The sequence below is a fragment of the Sceloporus occidentalis genome, unplaced genomic scaffold, assembly GCF_023333645.1.
Source record: "Sceloporus occidentalis isolate IW3139 unplaced genomic scaffold, rSceOcc1.0.p SCAF_6, whole genome shotgun sequence".
In the NCBI taxonomy this organism is placed as follows: domain Eukaryota; kingdom Metazoa; phylum Chordata; class Lepidosauria; order Squamata; family Phrynosomatidae; genus Sceloporus; species Sceloporus occidentalis.
The window spans coordinates 101,172,776-101,199,413 of NW_028316986.1; the positions used below are offsets into that span (position 1 = coordinate 101,172,776).

A 26,638-nucleotide genomic window follows, 5' to 3' on the forward strand; every position below is an offset into this window, starting at 1 on the left:
GTTCTTTGCCAGGAATAATGGTGCTTTATTTTTATTATCAAGGATCTGTAGTATAAATGTTAAATAACATTTATGCAAGTTCCACTGGTTCAATGACCCTATTCTAGTTTCCACTAGCTGTCAGATCTAAACCTTTTTTTAAAAAAATCACTTGTTACAAGTGGGTCATGTCTTAAAACGCTGAGCATAAAAGAAGATCCAAAATTATTCAGAATATCTTTTCAGAGGCTAAATCTATTAGTAGGGAGTAAGCAAGTATTTCTCTGAAGATGCCAGCCACAGATGCTGGCGAAACGTCAGAAATAAACTCTGCTGGAACATGGCCACATAGCTCGATAAACCCACAAAAAACTATGGATGCCGGCCATGAAAGCCTTTGACTCTACAAGTTTTAGAACTTTGCAATGTTTGGAGCAATTCAAAAACATTTTGGGTCTTGAGCTGGGAAAATCTTCCCCTATAATGTTTTTGGTGTTTTTGATCTCTGAAGAATAGAAAACTGATTGAAGTTCATGAAAATTTTCAATTAAAAATACTTTTTGTCTGTTGTTTTGCTTTTTTCACATTCCACCTAACTAACTGGGACACCATTGTCATTTTTATATTGCCATGTCAGCAGCACTAGGAATGGAGCCATTAGACAAGTACATGTTCAAATACAAAGGATTCAATTTTCTCCAAGGTAATGTTACACCAGAATACATTGATTCACTGGAGGATTTCAAAATCAAAGACAGTGACATTTTTCTGGTCACTTTTCCAAAATCAGGTAAGTCTGGAAATATTTTACTCAGAAAAGAAAACCCAGTTGGACAAAGCAGGGAATGGTTAATTTATCTCGCTTCATTCTGCCAGGTCTCTCGAATATAAACCAGATCAGCATGCCCTTCCAAGTTCAAATCCTGGATCAAAGTTGTTTCCCCATCTCCTGACCTGGCAATCAGCAGCAACAGTTTCAGCTCAGTTGCCAAGGCTATCCAGACTATTTGAGGTGGGGACAGTTTACGGCAGCAATGTCCAAACTCTGGTCCTCCAGTTGTTTTGGATTTCAGCTCCTAGAAGCCTTAGCCACCTTTGCTAATGGTTTGAGATTCTGGGAGCTGAAACACCTGGAGGGCCAGAGTTTGGACATCACTAGTTTTGGGGCTAGGACCTTATGTGGCTCTCCCCTCTCCTAGGTTGGTAATAATAATAATAATAATAACAATAATAATAATAATAATAATAAGCTTTATTTTTATACCGCTTTTCCGAGGTAACCAAAGAGGTTCACAGAATCATTTAAAACTTACACATTATAAAAACAACCTCACAAAAACCAATAAAAATTGAACAACATGCAATAAAGACATGTAGCTCTGTCTCTTCACTCCGTATTTCTCACTACCTATTAATGTTGTAATGGCTTTTCCTACTCCCATGTTTTCTGAATAAATGCTAACATAAAAAGGGGAGGAAACCCCAACAGACAAACGGGCCCTCTCAATACCACTGAAGCAGCTTCCCCAGAAGGGCAACACCAAAAAGAGTGACCCTGCTGGTAGTGGGCCCAGCACCAAGGCAGCTCCTAATATCCCTTTTCAGGCAAGGGAGCAGGTGATGTCAGTGCTAGTTCAGCAGCTGCTAAATACTTCCCAGGGAGCCTGCTCTTTCAGGTATATAGATGATCCTTCTGAGCAGATGGCAGGCAGGCGTTCTTCTGAAGAGTGGCCACAATAGTAGATAATGGAATAGCTGCAGACTTCTCTTTTCTGGAGGAATCATGGGAGTGCTTTTTCTCCCTGGTGTGCTGACTCTTTCCTAATAACAAAGTACAGATGAGTTCATGATAATTTAAAATAAAATAACAATTTTTAATTACTGTTAAAGTAATAAAATTCAAAGATTTAGCTGTGTTAGTCTGTACAACCAGTATGTAAAGAGATCTTGCAGCACCTTTGAGACTAACTGAAAGAAAGAAGTTGGCAGCATGCAAATTCATAAACTTAATTATACTTCCTCAGATGCATTTGTTACAGTAATCAGACTGTTTTCTGCCTAGATGGGAGGGAAAATATTGTCTGGTTTGAATGCTAGTACTTCCTGTGCTTCAGGCTATGTTATAGGTCTTGACACCACTGTGAGCTAAACGGGAGGAAAGACTGTATTACCGACACAGCCAGGGAGTTATGGCATTCAGGGTTGTTTGTTTAAGGCAATTAAAAATAAACACTTTTGGTTACTTTGCAGAAATGGCCAAAAGGAAAGTTACTTTATAAGCATATGGAACAATCATGGTAACTCACTATGTTTGGGGGCTATGGAATGATCATGGCAACGAATACTGTTCAAAAGTAATATCCCAAATCCTGAACCTCCTCTATTTTAATGTCTGTTCATTTGATTCAACCACAGTTGCCTAGGCTTCCCTTCCTGTCCTTCCTTCGTTTCTCTCCAGCACTACAATTTAAATATGTTCCCTGAGAAATAGCTGCAACCTTTATGCTACCCTGAAAGTAATAGGTGTGTTGATGCATGGGCATTCATTAAATCAGGCTGTTCATATTCACACAGGCACCATATGGACACAGAATATTTTGAGCCTTATTTATCATGAAGGTCATCGAAATGGAACTGAAAACACTGTCCTAATGGACAGAGTTCCATGGCTGGAGTACAATGTCCTCAACAGAGATTATGGTAATCGGCCATCACCTCGTCTCTTTTCTACCCATCTGCCCTATTATTTAGTGCCTAAAGGATTAAAAAATGGAACAGGAAAGGTAAGGCCTGATACTTCTGTAATTTCATTTACTTATTTTGTTGCCATGACTTTGCTGTAAAGAATCTATAGGATATTTAGAAATTAAAATGAGAAGGATTTAAAAACTGAGATACAAAGGTCTTCTGAGAATGAACATTGTCAGCAAACTCTGCTCAGTCATCAGAGGCATACAAGGATGAAGCATTTTCCAGTTCCTGACTTACATGCTGTGAAGGTTATAATGGGGTAACAGGAAAATGCTCAAAAGGAGATGCTTTATTTCTTAATCAATCTGTTGCAATAATTACTTCGTACAGGATAAAATCACCCTAGGATTGCCATAAATCGGACATGACTTGAAGGCACACAACAACAACAACATTAATGTGCTTCCGCTCAGAAGTTGGTTCCATGGTCAATAAACAGACAATACAGCACCTTATAGAGCACTCTTTTGCCCTTGACCAACATGTCTTCAAAATCCTCCTAAACCAAAACCAAAAAGGTCTCTACCTGCTTTACTTTATGTTGGAGGCAAAAACCACAGACAATAAAACTCCAGGTCATTTTGCTTCCTCTTGACCACAACTCTGGAATCAGGATTAATTTCCTGCTCAGCTAAGCAAACCCACTGGTCCCTTATCACATGAGGAAAATTGGAAAGTTAAACTGGTCACAATGCAAGGTCATCCAGGGCATTAGGGACAATTTCACAATTGCTTTTCAGTTATTCACAAACTGGTTAAAAACCAAACAAAGTGAGGTGAAGCAGCGAATAGGCATTTTCATAAAAATACCAGGTTTTCATTTCCAGTTCATTCATGAATTTGCTGTCTTCACATAATTGCAACAGTCTGAAAACCATCTGCTGGATTCTGCCTGTTGCCAGATTTCCCATGGTTCCTTTGCTGTACCAAGGAGAGGGAGGCAGCCTTGTTCTTAAAGGGACACACACACACACCTCTTTCCCTCGTGGGGCTGATCTCCTCCTCCTGCAGCCTCTAAGGTAACAATTGGTGGGAGAGCGAGAGAAAGAATGTTTTGGAATTCCTCCTGTACAGGAGGGAGAAATGGAGGATATGTCCTGGAAAAGGAGGGCATATGGGAGTTTCAGCCCTTGCTGAAATCAGGGAGGTTTATGGACCAGCCACCTCTTCTTTCTCTCTAGTGTGTGTGTGTGTGTGTGTGTGTGTTTATTTGTGTGTGGTTTTATGGGAGTTTGCAAAGGGAAACCACTGCCTTCCTTCCTCTGAAACAGCTTATGGGGCAAAGAGTATTTTCCTCCCTGGTTTCCCTTCCCTCTCTGGACCATGTATGTGTATGCACTTGTCGAAATGACAGTTTTGAGCATGCACAAAAAAAGTTATTTCCAAGCTATCAACGGGATTTGTCCTCATCTGTCTGAAACCCAAATTCACTTTCAACCCACTTTCTTGCATGAGTAATGTGCTTTTAACCCGTTGTTGTGCTCTGTGTGTAATAATCATTAGCAAATTTGCTTGCTTTTCCGGGATGCCAATACTTTAATCATTTTTGGAGGGAAGCTCATAGATACCGATGTGATATGGGTAACCTTTGGCATGTCACACACACTCAGCCCCCCAAAACCATGGTGGGTTCACCTTAGGATCACCATGAGTTGTAAAGAACTTGAAGGTACAGAACAACAAAAACAAAAGTTAAAATTCCTCTCCTTCAGCAGCTCAGAGGCTTTTCAAGTTCACTGGGCTCTTTTCATATAGAGATGTTTTGTCATACAGGGGCAAAAATTCAAAGAATGAGATACACCAATTGCTGGAATCATGTTTCACTACCTTAAATAGCAGTAAAATTAATATGAAATGAGAGGATATTATAAGAAGAACTGTATTTGAGAGAAAGTCCCATTCCTATGATTGGGTGATCAGAATATTTGACCTCTCTAGAGATTTTTAATATCATTGTTTCTGCAGATTATCTATGTGGCCCGAAACCCAAAGGATGTGTTGGTCTCCTACTATCATTTTTCCAACATTACTGTCAAACTGGAAAAAACAGAAGATTTTGACATTTTTATGGAGAAGTTTTTGGCTGGTAAAGGTAAGCATTAACAGATTTGAATAGACAGTTATCTTTGACTCCATCACTTATAGTGTTTACCCCAAAACTGAAATGTGGAATGAGGAATAATTTCCTAAAACCACACATTTGAATACAGATAACATGCAGTGTGCAACATATTGGGCAGAGGAAAAATCAAATTTGGATTTATTTAACATGTAAGGAAACAGAGAAAGAAGAAAAGCTATGGGAATTAATATAAGGTTCCTAAGCAACTGCCCATGAGAGCATGGCATCAAGGCTTGGAGATAGAATAAGGTGGCCATTCAAAGACAGTCTGATTCTGTATGTGGGCCTGAAGTGAATTGGAAGCTGACTCACATGTCATTTGAGTAGAATGTGGATGTGAATGTTTGGGATATTCCTCAATATATTCCTGATTGATTATTTTTTAGTTAACCATATTCAACTGGCTTTTTTATTATGTTAAAATGGAAAGTACTGCTACCATATTTTGAACATATCATGAGATGGTAAATTTGATGGTATTAGCAAAAGAGGAAGAAGGCATTGCAGGTGGATCAACCCAGTCAAAGAAGACATGGCCCTGAGCTTGCAATATTGTAGCAGGGATGCTAACAAGAAGAGGTCTTGGAGGTCTAGAAGCTAGTCCCTTTTCCTGAAGGACTGTGTTTGCAGTCTGGGGTGCTTCTTGATCCCTCGCTTCATGTGAGAAATCAAGTGAATGTGATCGCCCAGAGCGCCTGTTATCAGCTTCGGCTGATACGCCAGCTGTGCCCTTTCCTGGAACTGGATGACCTCAAAACTGTAGTACATGCACTGGTAACCTTTTGCAATGCGCTCTACATGGGGCTACCCTTGTGCCTAGTCCGGAAACTTCAACTGGTACAGAATATGGCAGCCAGGTTGATTACAGGAACAACTAGGAGCGACCATATTGCACCAATACTGAAGTCACTCCACTGGCTGCCTATTAGCTTCCGGGCACAGTAAAAGGTGTTGGTTATCACCTTTGAAGCCTTACATGGCTTGGGCCCAACCTATTTAAGGAATTGCCTGCTTCCATATAATCCGTCCCGTGCACTCAGATCCTCTGGGAGGAATTTATTGCAACCTGTACAGACTAAACTGAAGGCAACCTCCCAGAGGACCTTCTCCGCTGTTGCTCCCACCCTATGGAATGGCCTGCCAGATGAGATCTGCCAAATATCGAACTTAGATAGCTTTAAAAAAGTGGTCAAGACGGATCTCTTCTGGCAAGCCTTCCTGGAATAGCCCCCAGCTACATATAGATTCCCATACTTGGGAGTATTCTGTATTTGTACAATCCCAGCCATGATGAGTTTGCCCACTGCTTTTGTGCTATAATATCATGTGATTTTAATATAAATGTGTTGATTTTAATGTTTGAATTTTAATCTTAGAATGATTTAATTCCTTTTTAAGGGGGGTATTATTGCTATCTCTGTACATCTGTATTATTTTAATTGTTAGAAGCTGCATTGATTGTTTCTTACAAATAAGCGGGATATAAATAAAAGATTTATTTATTTCCTGATCTGACTGAAATTGGGCTCCCCCTTAAGAAGCAGTCAGGTAATTGCGTCCTTAAATTATGAGTGGAGCCTCACATGGCTACAGTAACCTTCTACCAGATTCCACCTGTGCAACAAGATGGGTAAAGATGAGTGAGCCAAGGTGACTCATGCATTGGTAATAATTCATTTTGACTACTGCAATGTATTCTGTGTGGCAATGTGTGGTCCACTGGCTGTATCAATTTCTAGATGTGTCAGCAAAGCCATTGTGTGATGTGCTTAGCCACACTGTCATTTTGCCCCCTAGCTTCTCTAAAGATGAAGGGTAGTTTTAAAATGTGTTAATAAAAGAACAGTACACAAACTAATCTCCAATGTTCTTGCTGAAATGAAGAGACAGAGCAAAATACTGGCCATATTTGATCCTTCTAAGTTCAGAAAGAAAGCCTGATTGCCTGGCATGACAGTTCTGTTAGAGGAAAAGAAAGCAGTCCTTACTTGTTCTCAAAATACTTTTTGCATAAAATATTGTACATATTTTTTTTATTTTGTGAGTTCATCAGTTTAACAAATACAATACTGGGTGCATGGTGTGTGCATCATTCCCAAGCTGAAGATGGGCCCATGATATAGTGCTGCCTGAGGCACTGTGCAATATGGTGTCTCACTCCATGTCATGACTGAAAGCCAGCAAGATTAGATGTATCATCTCAATTCAAAACTGGAGATAGGGAACATGCTGTGCTGTACAAGTCTCAAGGCAGCAGGAAGGCTTCAAATAGTGACAAGAGGATTTGTGGGAGACACAAGTCTCTATTCTTTCATCCTGAAAATCATGTTCATGAGGTGGCTTCCTTATTCTGTATAGAGAAAGCAGCAGTCCTTGCATAAAATTTAAGCATTCAGAACATCTGTCTGAGACCAAAGCTGCACTGGAATTGTGCTGAACACAGCACAACAATCTACGATGCCAACATCTGCTTTCAGCTACTCTAACATTTACTCTGTCTCTTACAAGTATTAGGTAATTTCTGGCTAGACCATATAGAAGGCTGGTCTGCTAAGGAGAACAACTTCAATATTCTTTTCCTTCTATATGAAGAAATGAAAAAGGTAAGGCACAGCACAGCTTCCCAACTTGGTGTTAAAAAAACTATGCAAACTTGTTCAGATTTGTGACAGAGTCCAGGGCTGAAGGACAGAGCAGGAAAGTGGGGACAGTCTAGAGGAATTAGGGCTTATATACCACTAGATTGAAAGCTAATGTCACTGTTGCCTCTGTTTTCCCACCAGTCTCCTCCTCCTCCCCCAGACTTTAATTTGAGAAAGTGTTAACCATTTGCATGTCCCTTGCTGGTGAGCCTTTTCTGTCTTAATAATGTATCTTGAAATATATGCTTTATATTCACCGATATTCTACATTGAGTGGCAGGAATCAGAGATGGAAATACAAGGGGAAATCTGTCCATATCTTTGATGTTACAAAGGTTTTCCAGCTTTCAGATATTTATGTCTATGGGGTTTTTCTCCAGACTCTCAAAGTGGCTGAGAAGAGAATCAGCAAAACTACAATGTATTAAAATTATAAGCGATTGAAACTATACAACAATAACATTAAAGTAGCAACAATTTAAGATATTCTGCCACACTACCTTAACAGCAGACTAGTGTATGAAATTGGACTGCTGTAAAATGATTTTTATTTCTTTATTTCTTACCAAAGTATTCTTAAAGTCCAGTCTAATGGGTGAAACAGGTAGGCTGTAGTGACCTCTAGTCATGACAGATGTCATAGTTAATCCACATTTCATCATAGGATCTGAGAAGCAATGTGGTGAAAATATGTAACTTCCTAGGAGTGACACTGACTGAAGAGGAGTTGGATGACATTGTGGATAAGGCTTCATTTGGCAAAATGAGTGTGGATCCTCGGTCTAATTATTCATTCATGCACCCTAAATTCCTAGATTTCTCCAAAGGACGCTTTTTGCGCAAAGGTAAGTCAGGGGCCAATGACAATTAGTGTGGTGGGGCTTGTGTGAATGACCCAGAAGCTTAGCTGACCTCTTGAGGTCCTCCATTTTTCTTAAATGTCCTACATTTTGGTCTAAATTTTATCCTACAATTGTCCTACGTTTTGGTCTAAATTTTGTCCTACATTTCATCCCGGTTTTTAGTAGAGAATTATGGCAACAACTGCAGTGAGTCTGAAAGTCAATTTTCTGCCCCAGGACCCTCTGGGAGCTGCATGAAGTGTCAAAAGTGGTAAAATAAAGAAACAACCAAAGTGGCTGGAAGTCTAGTTCTGGTTTTGAAAAAGATAGCATTTACTAAAACGTTAAATTGTGCAGGGGAGCTGTTTAAATCTGTTTAAAAAGTGAACTGAAACTCCAGCAGGCTTCCAAAAGGGGCAATTCATTATCCTTCTTTTTGACCTTAAATAAAAAAAGGCACAAGTGAGGAACACGAATTAATGCTACTGTTCAGGAGACATAACATCTGGATGAGTCAAATGAACCACACCCCTATTGTGGGAGAAAGGCAGGATATAAGTCCTGGAAATAAATAAAATAAAGAAAGACAAGAAAACTTTAATTTTGGATTCTATGTATTTTGTATGATCAATTTCCACATTCCTGAGCTTCAGGAAATGCTAGGAAGTCTTGCTACTGTGCCCTGGGGGCTTGTGACTTTCATCTTACAATGGGCATGGAACAATTGACAGTTGTACAGTAGTGGTGCACCAAATAGCATCAGTTCCCCACAGTAAGGATTATGGCTTTAGAGCACTACCCCCATCAGCTCATGGATAATAGATGCTAATCATCACTTTCATCTCCATTCCTCTCTCATTGTTGCACCAGGTACTGTTGGAGACTGGAAAAACACGATGACAGTTGCACAGAATGAAAGGTTTGACAGTATTTTCAAGGAGAGGATGGAAAAGCTGCCCTTCAAGTTCTGCTGGGATATCAATGAATTTTGAAACAAATCTGCCTCTGTTGCTTTATACAGACCTTTACTTTGGTGCAGCAACAAATTCGTCTCAACTTGTTTCCAAGTCAGTTTGCACATTTTGGTTGGTAAAATGGACACAGTTTTAACAGAATTATCATAGTGTCCAGATTCTGAATGCCTTTCTCAAAATATAAGCATGTTTGAAATGAACAGGTTTGATATTGACTCATAAGTAGATATGGGAGAATTTTAAATCCTATATTTTGTATGATGTATTCCTTCACTCCCTCATGGTGGCTATGGCAAAATTATATATTTTACTCTGACACTGATATCTCCCTTTCTTCCCCATTGATTGCCTTAGAAATGTTACTTCTTGGGCAAACTGGAGCTTTTTAAAGTAGATTTTGGGCAGGAATGCAGATGCAGGAGAAAGAATCCTTTTAACAATATATATCTCCATGTGAGCTCTATAACTGATTCATGAAGGGGAGCTTTACATGTGACAATGCATTTGATGCAAAAAGTAGTTTGGTTTTAAGACAGCCAACCATCTTACATACTGTTTCATATTATATATTTTCTGACCACATACTGTATTGTCTCCTGAGTTTAAAATTTCACAACAATAAGAAGAAACTAATTAAAAAATTAGTGGATGAATACATTTTGAAACCTAACAAAACAAAAAGAGTAATCTGATTTGAACTTTAAAAAAAAGGTAAAATGATTGATCTAAATTGAAATTTTAAAATGAACTTAATCTTAGAATTAAATTACTATAAAACATATTACTTAAAGGAGAGACATGGCCAAACAGCCAACAGATTTTACATTTTCCAGCTGGTCACAATCCATAACATTCTGCTTAATTTTAGATACCCTGCAAAACTTCAGTGAAAAAAGAGGAATCATCAGAAACCTGAATTATTAAATGATAGAATAAATGGTCATGAATTTGTTTCTGTAGTATTTGAAGTGTGTTTCAGTGCAAATGAACAGACATGCACTTCTACTGCCAAGGAAGCCTATTTTGAACATATTTTGAGTTTCTAGTGAATATGAATTTCTTAAAAGTGATATATTGAAAATGAATTTTCATTCATCCAATTCAGCAGGGTGCGTATGGAAGTAGACTTTAGTCTACGAAAGCTCATGCTACTAACATAATTCCTTTAATCTTTCCTTAAACTGTGACACACACTGTGTTTACATACATAGGTAAAGTGAAGGGTTAGAAAACAGGTAACAATGTAGAGATTGGAGTGTTGGATACTTCCAATATCACTGCTTTTGCTTGTTGTTTTTGACGCTTCTGTAGGTACAGTAACTCTGTTCACTTATATTTAGTGTAACATGGGCCAAATTGAACATTCAGTCAATAAATCAGTCCATGACAACTTCAGATCAGCCAACAGCCTTTCAAAAAATCTGTTATTTTTATTGACTCAGACCTTTGATCTTTATGTACACCACTCTGAAATCTTCTTGAAGGCACTATGAGACGGAACAGACTGGCAAGTTAAGCCACCTTCCGGAAAGCTTGGGAGCATGGTATTTACACACCGCATGCTCCCAAACAACCTGGAAGCTGCACGGAGGCCATTATTGAATCAAATTTTCAGTCTTTATGTACACCACTTTGAAACCTTCTTTGGGAAGAAAGCGCTGTGTCTCCATTTTGAAATTACTTAAACTGATAAATTTGCACAGAACATGCATGGCAACCCATTGCTTTTTGCTTCTGGTTCACACATGTTCTAAGCTCTACATATGCCCAAAGACACTTTATATATCATTTTGCTTTTTAGGCCAAAGACCTGGTCCAGGTGGGGGAGTGTTGGAACTAAAGAAGAATAAAAGCTTGGATTTAGTAATTAGTGACACAGGGAGCTCTAAAGTGCATGCTTGCCTCTTGGTTTTCACCTGTCTTGTTTCTTGATCTGTATGTTGAAGCCTTTTCTGCTTCCTGGCTGCCTGCCTATCAGTACCCTCTTCTTGCAAAGTTAGTGTCTTTTCATGAGCCTTTGTTATGAGAGGGACCATCCATGAGGCTCTCACCTCAGGAGGCCTCACATTCACACATGAGAGTCAGCTTTAGGGACTCTTGTTGTAAAGTATAGGTGATCTTCTTTTGTCTATCTTCTTTTCTATCCCAGATGGATCTCCTGCAGTAATAATTGTAAGGTTTACTTTTTAATTTTACCAGAGCATCCTCTATATTCTATCATAAGCTCAAATATCTTGAACTGGCATCAGTGGGTGACACTGATGTTGAGCGAACAGAAGTAACATCATAGCTAACACATGTTGGTATTGCATACATGGAGGCAAAGCTGACTCTCCTTGCATGATCCTCTCACTCTGTGATGAGACAGTCCCAAATAAACTACAGACAACTACACAGTGTACTACTCAGGAAATGAAAAGGCACAAAGAAACAGTGTGGCCTTCATACTAAGGGTGATCTGGCAAAACAAGTACAGTGCACCCTTGCCTTATGTGGGGGATCTGTTCTAGACCCTCCCCCTGGCATAAGGCAAATCCCACCCCCCATGGTGCACCCCATTTGCCATATAAGGGCTTGCCATCTGCATAACCTCAAATCTGCGTATGGTGAGCCCATGTACAGTGCGGGCACGCTGTAAAAGGATACAATACAAAGTCACACCAAATTGTGTCAATAAGGCTCTACAAGAAACCTATAAATATCAACATAATTCAACTATATACTCCAACCACAAAGGCAGGCAAAGAAGAAATTGAGAGATTCCATGAAGGAGTCCAAGATGAAACTGACAACACACCAACACAGGATGTCAAGCTGATCATAGGTAACTGGAAGCACCGCACCTTCCTAACCCTAATACGTAGTCACTACGTATTTTTTGGTGGTCTGTAACCCGCCTTAGTGTTCTTCCAGGCTTTTATCTCCACCTCTCTAGTGCAGTTGTGCCCCAATTACTCAGTGTTTGTTATAAATTTTTTGTGAGTGATGCTGAGCCTTTCTTTCAAATATTTGTTGGTTGAAAGAAGGCACAGGTAAGTCTGCCTCCTCTTTCTTCTCAGTGCCCAAGGTAGCAGGAACTTCTGCTGCACTGGTGCTGGATTCCTGCCTGTCCTCACTGTCAGCAGTCTTGGCTGGCACAGACACTGAATCTCCAGCTTCTTCACAGAGCATGATAACAGGAGATAGACAGTTAGAGGAATGTCACACACAGAAGTAGGTAAACCAGGGAACTTGCAGCTACAGAACTGATTTGATGCTCTCCTTTATCAGGGATGATAAGGAAGAGCAGGAGAGATAGTCCTCAGAGAAAGGGCAGGGGACCCTGGGAGCACCACCGTGTGGAGCAACCACTGTTAAGCCTTGGAGAAGATGTGTAGTGGTGGTGGGTGACTCCTTGCTGAGAAGAGTAGAATCAGTGAGACTCAAGGCCAAAATAGACTGGTGGATTGAAGCCGCCCCTTCCAAAGGCGGATTGCCAAGCTGCCTTGAAGATGCCCAAAAAAGGAGCAGCAAAGAGCCACTCCTTTTTCAGGTGACAAAAAGCCAATTTTCACCTGCATTGTGACTCTTTGGCAGTATGTGGCATGTAAACACCATGCCACTGGATCATCATGAATTTGTCTTATGTACAACTGGGTGGCTTCCATGTGGCTTCCGTGCAGCTTCGAAGCAGCTCAGGAACATGTAGCATGTAAACGCTGTGCTCCCAAGCTTCCCAGAAGGCTTAACTTGGTGGTCTGTTTCAGCTCACATTGCCTTCAAGAAGATTTCAAAGTGGTGTACATAAAGATCAAAGATTTGATTAAATAAAAATAACAGATTTTCTGAAAGGGTGTTGGCTGATTTGAATATTTCATGGATTGATTTATTGACTGAGCATTCAATTCGACCTGAGTTATACTAAACATATGTGAACAGAGTTGATATGACTAGAGAAGGTTTGAAAACATTAAGCACAAGCACTGAGTAGTTGATTGGAAGTATCCAACTGTCCAGTCAATCAGTTTTTACCTAGTTTCTAACCCTTGACATTTCCTGCCTACATGCTCTCTTTTTGATATTAAACAGGAACTAAACAGTTTGTATGTGGCAGTTTATGTAATGATTTACTAAGGATCAACCTTTAATTCCAGTATTTGGATAGTTCTCAGAAAAAAAAATTACCTAACAGGTTGGAACTTGGAATAGTCCAAGCAGCAACAGCAGCAGAACCTTTGCTGACATTAGAAACAAAACTTAGAAGGTAAGTGCTGCATAAATATAAGTATTTGTGTTAGCTTAGAAACAAAAACAAAACAAACAAACAAATCAAGTGTAGATAATTCTCATTATTCTCTAAATTCTTCCATTCACCCTCAGAATTGCTTCACTCACAGACTGTTCCTCATTGAGTTTTCATTGGGAAATTGCTCCAAAGAGGCAAAGAGGCTATAGGGATTGTACCTTACATGTTTACTTAAATTGAATATGCACTCTTCAATTAACATGAAAATATACATGTTCATTCTGCTTGAATAATGCCATAGATTTAGAACATACTTGGGCCTGGGTGCAAATAAGGAAAGAACACAATTCCATCTGAATATGAATAGCTGCAATGTGAACACATGCACAGTGTGCTATATGAGAGTCCTAGCAAGAGCACTCTTGTTTAAGATGAGGCAGGAAACTCTTAGACTTCAGTACTCAGAAGCGTCAGCCAAAATGGATGAGCATTTTTGGAAGATGCAGTCTGAAAACTGATAGACTACTCCTCTTGTTACTTATTTTATATTTTTTGGAGGACTGTAAATATGCAATTTTCTCCCATAGGATATTTGCATTTTAAATAAGTTTTCCTTACCTTGTAGGCAGCAGACAGAAAATTCATTAGAAGTTCTTTGTCAGGTATAATGATGCTTTATTTGTATTATCAAAATTTACCACTAATTTAAGGAACTGTGGCATAAATCAAAATGCTGCTCCTACGTAGAGTGGGCTCATTGAATCAGTGGAACGTGCTCAACAATGTTGATGCAAGTTTCATTAATTGAATGACTGTACATTAGTTGTGACTAGATATCAAATCTAAACTTTTTTTTAAAAAAAAAATCAGTTTTAAAAAGTGGGTCATATCCTAAATTTTTTAGCTTAAAAAAAGATTCAGAATGTTCAGAAAGATTCAGAATGTTTAGCTTTTATGAAGCTAAATCTATTAGTAGGAAGTCAGCAAGTTTTAGAACTTTGCATTGTTTTGAGCAATTCAAAAGCTTTTTGGATCCTAAGCTGGGAATGTTCCCTTCCCACAATTTTTTTGTGTTTTCAATATCTGAAGAATGGAAAATTGATTGAAGTTCATGAAAATGTTCAATTAAAAATGTTTTTCTTACTTTTTTTTATTTTTTCTCATTCCACCTAACTAATTGGAACAACTATTGTCCTTTTTATACTGTTTTGTCAGCAGTACTAGGAATGGAGCCATCAGACAAGTATATGTTCAAACACAAAGGATCCTATTTTCTCAGAGATACAATTACACCAGAATACATTGATTCACTGGAGGATTTCAAAATCAGAGACAGTGACATTTTTCTGGTTACTTTTCCAAAATCAGGTAAAAAAGGAAATATCCAATTGGAAAAGGTGGGAGAGGTTAACTCTCCCTGCTTCACCCTGCCAAGTCTCCGTAATACAAGCCAGATAAGCATGCTCATCCAAGATCAAATTCTGGAGCAAAGATGTTTTCCCATCTACTGACCTGGCACTAAGCAGCAACAGTTTCAGTCCAGGGGGACTGTTGCCAAGGCTATCCAGACTATTTGTGGTGGGAGACAGTTTAGGGACAACCACCATTTTGCGGCTCTCCCCTCTCCTGTGTTGGTAGCTCTGTTTCCATATCTCCTGGCACCTATTAATGTTGTAACGGCTTCTCCCATTCCCATGCTTTCTGTATAAAGGTTAAAATAAACAGGGGAGGAGATCCTCTGCTTAACTCTCCAACAGAATAACTGGCCCTCTCTCCACCACAGAAGCACCAACTCTGCTGATAGTCGGTGCACAACCCAGGCAGCCCCTTTTAGGGAAGATTCACCAGCGTCACCAGCTTCTAAACAGTTCCCAAGGAGCCTGAAGCTTGCTCTTGCAGGTATGTAGATGATCCTTCTGAGCAGGTAGTAGGTAGGCACACAGGTAGCATTTTTGGAGAAGAAAGACCACAACAGTGGATGATGGAACAGCTGCAGACCTCTCTTTTCTGGATGAGCCATGTCAATGCATCTTCTCCCTGGTGTACTGACTCTTTCCCATTAACAAAGGTACAGATGAGTTCATGATTATTTAAAATAAGGATGGATAACATCACCCCTTTGCAGGGCAATAACAATTTATTAGTTACTATTATAGTAATGAGACTGTTTTCTGCCTAGATGGCAGAGCAAGAATACTATCTGGCACTTGCTGTGCCTCATTTAGGGCTTTTTTAAAGGGCAATTAAAAAGAAACTCTGTTGGTTACTTTGCAGAAATTGCCAAAAATAATGTTACTTTATAAATAGATGGAACTATCATGGTAACTGACTGTGTTTGGGGGCCATGGAATGATCATGGCAACCAATATTGTTCAAAAGGCATATCCCAAATCCTGAACCTCCTCTATTTTAATGGCTGTTGACCTGATTCAGCCACATTTGCTTGGGCTTCCCTTCATGTCCCTCCTTCGTTTTCTTCACAGTATTGCAATCTAAGTATGTTATCTGAGAAATAAATATGAACTTTATGCTACCCTGAAAGTAATAGGTACGTTGATGCTTGCGAATGCATTAAATCAGACTCTTCATATTTACACAGGCACCATATGGACACAGAATATTTTGAGCCATATTTATCATGAAGGTCATCGAAATGGAACTGAAGACACTGATCTGTTAGACAGAGTTCCATGGCTGGAGTACAATGTCCGCAACAGAGATTATGTTAATTCTCCATCACCTCGTTTCTTTGCTACCCATCTACCCTATTATCTAGTGCCAAAAGGATTAAAAGATGGAATTGGAAAGGTACGGCTTGATGCTGGAGCGAGAAGGATTTTAAAAACTGAGATACAAAGGTCTTCTGAGAATGAGAAACTGCAGCAAACACTCTGTTCAATCATCTACAGAAGGTTAATGATCACAGACATGAAAGGATGAAGCATCTGTTATTTTCCATTGTAAAAGTTTCTGACATACATAATATAAACGTTATGATGGGGCAACAGGAAAATGTTCAAGTGGAGATGCTTTATTTCTTAATCAATCTGTTGAAATAATTATTTCTTACAGGATAAGGTTGCCTTAGGGTCAACCATAAATTGTGTACACAGTAGCAAAAACACTGATGTACCTCCTTTCAGAAATTGGTTCCAATGTCAATAGCAGACAATACAGCACATTATATAGGGCCCTTCTCCCCTTGAGCAATGAGTCTACAAAATCTTCCTGAAACATAAACAAACAAAAGGGTCTCCATTTGCTTTACTTTATGATGAAGGCAAAAACCACAGACAATAAAGCTTCAAGTCATTTTGCTACCTCTTGTCTATGGACATTATCACACCAGCCCCCTGTCTTGGGGTAGTTGCATTATGAAAGAAAACAGGAATATACTTTGAAAATATTTCTTATCACATCTCTGTTCTTTTGCATGACTAGTCTGCTTAAAAACCCCCCAGGTGTGATAAGCCCCCACTTCAATCTAGGATTATAACAGACAGTACCATGAGGATGCCTGATTTTCCTCCTCTCTTGCTCCCACTTGTGATGCCAAAGAAGGCTAATTCCATGCCTGCTGGTTTATTTAAGCACCCGTCCACATTGTTGGGAGTGGGTAAGGAGTGAAACACCCCTTGATGGATATCACTACTCCCCCCAACATGAATACTGAAGAATCCCTTCCTGCCAATGATCCCAGGTCATAATTTCCTTTTCCTGTTTCCCACCACAATCTCTCAGCTTCAGTCTCACAACTCTCCCCTCTTGTTCACCTCACAACCCCATTCCTTCTGCACCCCTCCTCCCCGCAATGTCCTATTCTGTCAAAACAGTCACACTGGCAGAGCCTTTTCACACTTCTATATTTGCACTATAATAGCAATATTAAAAGTTGATTTATGGGTTTTGCCCATCAGTGAAAAGATGCAGCACAGTAACAGGACAGCAGTGGGATGGGCACAACATTTAAGCTTATCGCACAGGCCCTAGAATGGCCTGTCATGTTACCAAAGGGTGCGTGATGAGAATGGAAGGCAGCATAGAATGCATCTTATCACACAGGAGAACACCTCTGCCGCCGCCAGAAGGGGGCGATTTTCAGAAATGCTTCTAAACAGTTCCTGAAAATCGCCCCCTCTGGGACACATCTGGAACATGATGGGAATTTCTGGCAGTGGCATTCTCCTGTGCGGTAAGATGTGTTCTATGCTGCCTCGCTTTCTCATCATGCCGTTGTAGCACTGTTACAATACCTATTTTTAACCTCATGTGATAAGTCCCTTAGGGTCTGCAGATACAATTTGACTCCCTGCTCAGCCATGGGAACCCACTGGGTAACCTTGGACATATCACACACACTCAGCCCCCAAAATTCTGGGTGATCAGAATATTTGACATAACTAGAGATTTTTTAATATCATTGTTTCTGCAGATTATCTATGTGGCCAGAAACCCAAAGGATGTGTTGGTCTCCTACTATCATTTTTCCAAAATGTCTGTCAAAATGGAAGAAGTAGAAGACTTTGACATTTTTATGGAGAGGTTTTTGGCTGGTAAAGGTAAGCATTAACAGATTTGAATAGACAGTTATCTTTGACTGTCTATCACTTACAATGTTTGCCCAAAAATTGGCATATGGAGTGAGGAGTAATTTCATAATGCAACTCATCCTGAACATAGATAACACGCAGTGGGCAACATATTGGGCAGAGGAGAAAAGTCAAATTTGGATTTATTTAACATGGAAGGGAATAGAGAAAGAAGAAAAGCTATGGGAATACTATAAAGTTCCTAAGCAACTGACCACGACAGCATGGTGTCTAGTCTGGGAAATAGAATTTGATGGCATTAGGAAAAGAGGAACACACAGCCCTGAGTTGGCATTGCCTTAGCAGGGATGCTGATAAGTGATGCTAATAGAAGGGGGTCTTGGGAGTCCAGGAACTAGTCCCTTTCTCTGATCTGACTGAAATTGTCCCCTTGCCCACTTAAGGAACAATTGCATCCTTGAAGTGTGAGTGGAGTCCCACATGCCTACAGTATCAAGGAGTACCTTCTACCAGATTCCACTTGTGCAACAGTTATGGCCATTCCTGAGTAAAGATGGGTCAGCCAAGGTGCATTTCATTGCACTGGTAATCATACATTCTGACTCCTGCAGTGCATCCTGTGTGGGGATGTGTGGTTCAGAAGCTGTACAAATTTCCAAATGTGTCAGCAAGTGAAGAGATGGAGCAAAATGCTGGCCATATTTGATCCTTCTAAGTGCAGAAAGAAAGCATCATTGTCTGGCATGGCAGTTTTGTTTCAGGAAAAGAAAGCAAGCCTTGTTCTCTAAATACCTGTGCATAAAAATATTGTACACCACCTTTTGTTTCAATGGGTGGGTTCATCAGTTCAGCAAATACAATATTGGGTACATTATATGTGCATCATTCCCAAGCTGATAATGAGGAGGAGGGGGAAAACACCGGCCCATGACACAGTGCTGCCTGAGGCACCGGGGAAGATGGTGTCTTACTCCATGTCGTGATTGAAAGCCAACAAGATTGGATGTACAATCTTCCTTCAAAACCAGCGATTGGGAGCATCCTGTGCTGTATGAGTCTCAAGGCAGCAGGAAGACACATGTGTCTGTGTTCCTTCCTCCTAAAAGTCATCTTCACGAAGGCTGCTCCTTACTTTGAACAATGGAAACAGCCGCCCTTGCATAAAATTTAAGCATTCAGACAACTGTCTGAGACCAAAGCTGCACTGGAACTTTGCTGCACATATCAGAGCAACCTGCACTGCTAAAATCTGCTGCTAGCTTCTCTAACATTTAGTCTTGTCTCTTACAAATATTAGATGATAATAATAATAATAATAATAATAATAATAATAATAGGATTAATTTATATTTCCCACCTCGCCCTATGGATCAAGGTGAGATTACAACAGAAAATAAAATACATAATACAAACAACAACAACATAATACTGTCCCCTTACATCTCCCCAGCATTTCATAATAATAACACTCAGTTACAATAAATATTTAAATCATTAAAACAAATTTACAAAAGCACAGCAAAATCAATAAAAATACAAAATACATTTTAAATACTGAAGTTACAAGGCAAGTAGGAAAAAGGTCCAGGCCTCTGTCCAGTGCTGGAGCCTCTGTTTTAGCAGTGCATGTTATTCTTAGGCTGGTGGGAGGAAGTCTCAAAGTCTCATCTGGAGGGGTATGTTCTTCGACAAGTGGGGATTTTTACAGTCTCCCTCCAGCATCCAGTGTGCAGCCTCTGCCTCCCCAGCTGTTCTTGGGGGGGGGGGAGGTAATTTATGGCTAGACCATAACATCTGTTTGAGATTAGATCTGCACTGGGACTGCTTCACACAACACAGAAATCTATGATGCCAAAATCCATGCTCAACTGATCTAAAATTTAATCTGTCTCTTACAAGTATTAGGTAATTTGTGGCTAGACCATATAGAAGGCTGGGCTGCTCAGATGAACAACTTGAATATTCTCTTCCTTCTGTATGAAGAAATGAAGAAGGTAAGGCACGCCACAGCTTTTCCACTTAGTGTTAAAAAGCCATGCAAAACGATCTAGATTTTTGAGGGAGTCCAGGGATTGTTTAGGCAGCATTTCTCAACTAGGGGCCATATTGCCCCTCAGCCCAACCCCCCAGGATATATATTAAAATTTTAAATAAAACATTTTATTTACAAGCAAAACATTTAAATAGCTACCTTTCTACCATTAGGACAGGGGGGCCACAGGAAGGAAACAAGGTCAGAAGAGGGCCACGGTTGGAAAAACATTGAGAAACATTGGAGGAGTGAGGGTTTATATGGAAATTCAATATAAACAAATTAAAACCTAACACTGCTGTTGCCTCTGTTTCCCCATCAGTCTCCTTGTTTAATGTTACAAAGGTTTTCCAACTTTCAAATATTTGTGTCTATGGTTGTTTTTCAGACTCTCAAAACGACTAAGACAATCAGTAAAACAACAATGTTATAAAATTATAAGCTATTGAAACAATACAACAATAACATTAATGTAGCCACAACTAAATGTATTCTGATTTACTACCTTAACCACAGACTAAATCAGATTAACATAAAAAAAATATTTCTTTTGTATTTCTTCTCAAACTGTTCTTATTGTCCAGTTCAACCTGTGAAATGAGTAGGATGTGGCAGTAGCGTCACTGGGCTGGTGGTGGTGGTGCGGGAAATGTGGGCCATATTGGGTGACACCCCCAGAAGAGGGGATGACACCTGGTTGGTCCCCTGCCCATCCCCCCAGGGCCTTCCCAGGGCCTAGGGCACCCCATCTGGGCCGCAGCTCGGCCGCATATGCAATTCACATGTGTGTGCACACGCTCCTGTGTGGCGTGCGGCACCAGAAGTCCTGCCTCCCCGGAGGCCCCCCCACCGGGTGTCACAGCAAATCCCTCTCTCCTCTTAGGATCTGGGAAGCTCAGTATTGAAAATATGCAGCTTCCTAGGAAAGAGACTGACTGAAGAGGAGTTGGATGACATTGTTGATAAGGCTTCATTTGGCAAAATGAGTGTGGATCGTAGAGCTAATCATACAAACACGCCCCCTGAAATCCTAGATTTCACCAAGGGACGCTTTCTGCGCAAAGGTAAGTCATTGGCCAATGACATTCAGTGTAGTGGAGCTTGTGTGAATAACCCACATTCTTAGCTAACCTCTATTCTCACAATTTTAGGCACATAGAAAAATCATTTTAATTTTTCAGGCTTTGGTACATATGGTTTTATTGTGCTGAACTGTTCTGCTTTTAATTCTCTTTTATTATAAATTTTGCCTGTATCATATAGTTTTGTTTATAAGCATTTAAATGAGGGCTGAGCAACTGCAATAAGTATGAAAGTCAATTTTCTGTGCCAGAACCCTCTGGGAGCTGCATAAAGTGGCAAAAGTGCCAAAATAAATGAAGAGCCCAAAGTGGCTGGAAGTCTAGTACTGTTTTTTTTGGGGGGGGGAGGGGGGGAGCATTTATTCAAATGTTAAATTGTGCAGGGCAGCACTGAAATCTATTCAAAAACTGAGTGGACATTCCAGCAGGCTTCCAAAAGGGGAAATTCACTCTCACCTATATGACACAAAAAGGAAAGCTAGGTTGGGGAACATGAACACATGTTACTGTTCAGAAGATATAACATCTGGAAGAATTAAATTACCTATTTTGGAATCAAGGACAAGAAAACATTAATTTTGGGTTCTGTATATTTTGTGTTATCAATCACCAAATTCATGAGTAGGGATGTGATGATCATTCATTGCAATTTGGTAAACATATGGGCTCAAGCTTGACTCAGGCTCGCATCCTTCCAAGATTGCTAAAATGAGTACCCAGATTGTTGGGGGCAATTAGCTTACACTTTGTAAACTGCTTAGGGAGTGCTTAAGTTCACTGATAAGTGGTATAGAAATGTACTTGCTATTGCTATTTTGTTTTCTCCCCCCTTAAAAAAAAATTAATGAGCCAAGAAATTTCTTACCTCCTTGGATTAGCCATGAGAATCTTCAAATGGTTCATTTACAAATGAACTGACAAGACAAAAGAATGTCCATTTGAAATTAGTTCTGAATGGTTTGTCTTAGCAAGATTTGCTCACAGGGGATTTGTGTTTGCCTTCCACTGAGGCTGAGAGACTGTGACTTGGTCACCGAATGGGTTTCTGACCCAGTGGTCTGGCTTGCCTGTTGCTTTTTGGGCCATCTTAGATCATAAACTAAAGGGAATATAGAGATTGTAAAGTGTGTGTGTCTGCTCCTTCAAGTAGCAAAGCCTCCATGATCTGGATGTTGCTGACTGTAGCTCCCAGTTCTCAGCTTTGTCTACATCAGCTAGGAAATGCTGGTACTTGTAGTCCAACAATAGCTGGAGAGCCAAATGTTATGATAAAATAACACAGTGGCCCAAAAGTAGCTTTAAAAAAGAAATAGATGCATAATTGTATGGAGCATCTGTATTCTTTGTTCAGTTCAGAGTGGGATTGAGTCCAATAATCTTGTAAAGTAGGCCTTAAACTCTGACACTGAGTGCCATAAAGCCACAATGTAAATTTAAATTGTATCAAGGATGGGAACTCAGAACTTTCCACCCAATTGCTAACATATTAAACACCACACTAGACTGTATTTTCTATTGTTAGCTGATTCAAGTTGGGCATTATAGTATGCACCGGAGAGAAGGGGTGTTGGGAGAGAATTTGAAGTTGGAAAAGTTTTGGACAACCGCACCTATATTCCCCACCCAGCTATGGGATCTACAATCCAAAAAAGGCAATGTTTTCAAGTTCTGACAGATAAGGAGCAATGCAACTGAATGAATATTTGTAGTCTTTCCAAGGAGCTGCCTCTGAGGACCCTAGTGTGTGGGTGTTTCCTGAGCTACACAGAGTGCTTCTTCAACTAATCTTTTTGGTTGGAATGCAACACATAAGGAGCCAAAATGGAAAACAGTTCTCAGTTTGTCTTTACTATATTCTTAAAGAACTATACCTTTCCATAAAAGATACAGTCTGCCCTTCTTATTGGTGGACTTGCCATCCACGGATTTAACTGTTCACAGACAGCAAGCCCGTTTTGCTTAATGGCAGCATGTACACACATCCATGCTAGCAGATGTGCACATACCACGCTGCCATTAATTTTAACGGGGCTTGAACATATGTGGATTTTGGTTCTGGAACAGATTCCACATGAATATGGAGGTCTAACTGTACCTTCCGCTTCATTTGTGTAAAATTTTCTGTTTTAGTGTTGACAAATTTGAATTCAGTCATTTGCAAAAAAAAAAAAAAAAAAACCAACAACACAGAATTGCAGCATCTCATTGTCAATATATATGTTCTTAAATTTTCTAAATTGCCAACTCAGCTACCCCTGCATGTTTTAAATATATATGTATTAGTCTGCCTTCATTTATTATGATCTAAGCTGCCCTCCAAAAGCACCAGGCAAACTAGATCACAGAAACCCACTGTGAGACTTTGGGTAATTCATGCTCTCTCAGCCTCAGAGGAAGGGAATGGCAAAGCCCCTCTGAACAAGTCAGGACAAGAAAACCCTGTAATAGGTTTGTATTTAAGGTCATCAAAAGTAAAAAAATGACTTGAAGTCACACAACAACAACTGCCAATTGCAACCCCTGATGTTTTATTGCTCAGCTTAGTATTGGGACAATAACGACATCCAGAAAATTGACTTTCAAATGGAAATTCTCACCACTGCATCACCCTGGGAGAGACAAAGCATTTTAATTTTTGTCATAGTTCACCTGTGGGGAGAACAGTAAATATATTTCTCACCCTTCTCCAGAAAGGAGAAGAATTTTGACAGCTATTGCAGTTTGACAGCCACCAAAAAAGAACATCTAATTCGCTGGACCCTGATTTTTTTTGTACTCATTATTAATTCATTGTTAATTTGTTGTGTATTAATTTAAGATATGTTTTGTATTGTAAATTATTTAATTGTATTTTAAGGGGGTGGGATAGAGGGATATTTTAAGGGGGTGGATTGCATGTTTTAATTGTTGCAAGCTGCCCCGATTGCAATATGCAGAGGGGCAGGATAACAACAACAACAACAACAACAACAAGTATTATTATTATTATTATTATTATTAGCAGCAGCTATTTCCATTCCTATTCTTCAACTTCAGGGAATGCTAGGAAGTCATGCTATGGTGTTCTGGGAGTTTGTGAATTTTCTATCTGATCATACAATGGACATGAGGCAGTAGGCAGTTGTATGGTGGTGGTACACCAAGTAGCATCAGTTTCCCACAGTAAAGATTATGATTTTGGACCACTACTCCATCCCACCCATGAAGAATGGATGCTAATAATCACTTTTATCTCCATTTCTCCCTCAATGCTGTACCAGGTACTGTTGGAGACTGGAAAAACACGATGACAGTTGCACAGAGTGAAAGGTTTGATAATGTTTTTAAGGAGAGAATGGAAAAGCTACCCTTCAAGTTCTACTGGGATATCAATGAATTTTGAAATGCAATAAATAAACTTACTTCTATTGCTTTGTACAGATTTTTGCTTTAGTGAAGCAACAAATTTGTCCCAACTTGTTTCCAAATCAGTTTGCACATTTTAGTGGGAAATTCTGTTAAATTCTCATAATGTCCAGGTTCTAAATGCCTGATCATTTTTGAAGTGAACAGATTTGAAATGGACTAATGCATAGGTGTGGAAGAATTTTAAGTCCTATATTTTGTATGATTTATTCTGTCTTGTACATTTTTTTTTTTTTTTGGTCTCAGGCAAAATACTGAGCATTGCAATATTCAGAGAATTACAAAGGATAAAACTATAATTGCATTATATACTGTGTATTCTTTACAAAATGTGGATTGAATAAGATCCAATGAAAAGGTGAACTACAGGAATTTCTTCCATAGCCAATTGCCCCCAACATGGGTTCTCATTTCATTGACCTATGGAAAGATGGAAAGCTGTATCAACCTGGAGCCCTGCAGGATCGAAATGACAATGTTTTGGCTGCAGTACTGGAATTTAAATGTGTCACCATGGCTGCTTTATTAAATATTTAATAAACACATTAAATCTTTTACTATTACACTGACATCTCCCCTTCTTCCCCAAAGTATGCTCTTGATGCCCATAAAAATATTACTTGTTGGGTAAACTAGAGTAGAGTAGACTCCAAGGAGGGAGATTCCTCTACACTCCGAGAGAGTATGTTCCACTGTTAGACAGCCCTTACTGTCAGGAAGTTCTTCCTAATGTTGAGATGGAATCTCTTTTGTTGTAGCCTGTATCCATTGTTTTGGGTCCTAGTCTCTGGAGCAGCAGAAAACAAGCTTGCCCCCTCCTCAATATGACATCCCTTCAAATATTTAAACAGTGCTATCATATCACCTCTTAACCTTCTCTTCTCCAGACTGAACACCCCCAGCTCCCTTAGTCGTTCCTCATAGGGCATGGCTTCCAGACCCTTCACCATTTTAGTCACTCTCCTTTGGATCCAGTTTCTCCACATCCTTTTTAAATTGTGGTGCCCAGAACTGGACACAATATTCCAGGTGGGGCCTGACCAAAGCAGAATACAGCAGCACTATTACTTCTCTTGATCTAGACACTACACTTTTATTCATGCAGCCTAAAATTGCATTGGCCTTTTTAGCTGCCGCGTCGCACTGTTGACTCATGTTCAACTTGTGGTCTACTTGGACTCCTAGATCCCTTTCACACATAGTTTCATTCAGCCAGGTGTCACCCATCCTATATCTGTGCATTTCATTTTTCCACCCTAAGTTCAGTATCTTACATTTATCCCTGTTGAAGTTCATTTTGTTAGCTTGGGCCCAGCTTTCTAGTCTATTCAGATCATTTTGAATTTTGGTCCTGTCCTCTGGGGTATTAGCTACTCCTCCTAATTTGGTGTCATCTGAAAATTGGATAAGTATGCCCCCAATTTTGTCATCCAAGTCATTGATAAAGATGTTGAATAGCACTGGGCCCAGGACACCTTGTGGGACCCCACTGGTCACTTCTCTCCAGGATGAAAAGGAGCCATTATTGAGAACACTCTGGGTTCGGCCGGTCAACCAATTACAAATCCATGTAACAGTTGCCTTGGCTAGCCCACATTTTACAAGCTTGTTCTCAAGAATGTCATGGGAAACCTTGTCAAAGGCCTTATTGAAATCAAGATATACTATATCCACAGCATTCCCTTCATCTAACAAGCTGGTAATTTTATCAAAGAAAGAGATCATATTTGTCTGGCATGTTTCTCTGAAACCCGTGTTGACTTTTTGTGATTATGGCATTGCCATCTAGATGTTTACAGATTCTCTGTTTAATGATCTGCTCTAGAATCTTTCCTGGTATCGATGTCAGATTAACTGGACTATAATTGTTGGGATTCTCTTTTCCCCCCTTTTTGAAGATGGGAACAATGTTTGCCCTCCTCCAGTCTGCTGGGACTTCTCCTGTTCTCCAGGAGTTTTCTTGTTTTAAAAAATTCACTCCATGCAGGCTGCATAACTGATTTAAGAAGGGGAGCTTTACATGTGCCAATGTAG

At 39.7% G+C, this 26,638-nt stretch overlaps 2 protein-coding genes across 2 annotated transcripts; both read left to right on the top strand.

Annotated features, from left to right (window-relative positions):
- Positions 1-627: 627 nt before the first annotated feature.
- LOC149311181 (amine sulfotransferase-like) lies at positions 628-9,328 on the top strand. Its single transcript, XM_089528493.1, has 6 exons — positions 628-769; positions 2,554-2,762; positions 4,696-4,822; positions 7,361-7,455; positions 8,159-8,339; positions 9,207-9,328. Exons 1-6 carry the CDS (start codon positions 628-630, stop codon positions 9,326-9,328), a joined length of 876 nt encoding a protein of 291 aa, XP_089384619.1.
- Positions 9,329-13,481: 4,153 nt separating this feature from the next.
- On the top strand, positions 13,482-24,592 carry LOC149311182 (amine sulfotransferase-like). The gene is made up of 7 exons (XM_089528494.1): positions 13,482-13,553; positions 14,754-14,903; positions 16,135-16,343; positions 17,968-18,094; positions 19,985-20,079; positions 21,001-21,181; positions 24,460-24,592. The coding sequence occupies exons 2-7, from the start codon at positions 14,762-14,764 to the stop codon at positions 24,579-24,581; spliced, it is 876 nt and encodes a 291-aa protein (XP_089384620.1). The 5' UTR covers positions 13,482-13,553; positions 14,754-14,761; the 3' UTR covers positions 24,582-24,592.
- Positions 24,593-26,638: the final 2,046 nt, after the last annotated feature.

Coding starts and splice junctions, on each gene's coding strand:
- LOC149311182 (XM_089528494.1), top strand. CDS start 14,762: ATGGAGCCATCAGACAAGTATATGTTCAAACACAAAGGATCCTATTTT. Junction 14,904..16,134: donor GGTTACTTTTCCAAAATCAG/GTAAAAAAGGAA, acceptor ATATTTACACAG/GCACCATATGGACACAGAAT. Junction 16,344..17,967: donor TAAAAGATGGAATTGGAAAG/GTACGGCTTGAT, acceptor TTGTTTCTGCAG/ATTATCTATGTGGCCAGAAA.
- LOC149311181 (XM_089528493.1), top strand. CDS start 628: ATGGAGCCATTAGACAAGTACATGTTCAAATACAAAGGATTCAATTTT. Junction 7,456..8,158: donor TATATGAAGAAATGAAAAAG/GTAAGGCACAGC, acceptor ATTTCATCATAG/GATCTGAGAAGCAATGTGGT. Junction 8,340..9,206: donor AGGACGCTTTTTGCGCAAAG/GTAAGTCAGGGG, acceptor TTGTTGCACCAG/GTACTGTTGGAGACTGGAAA.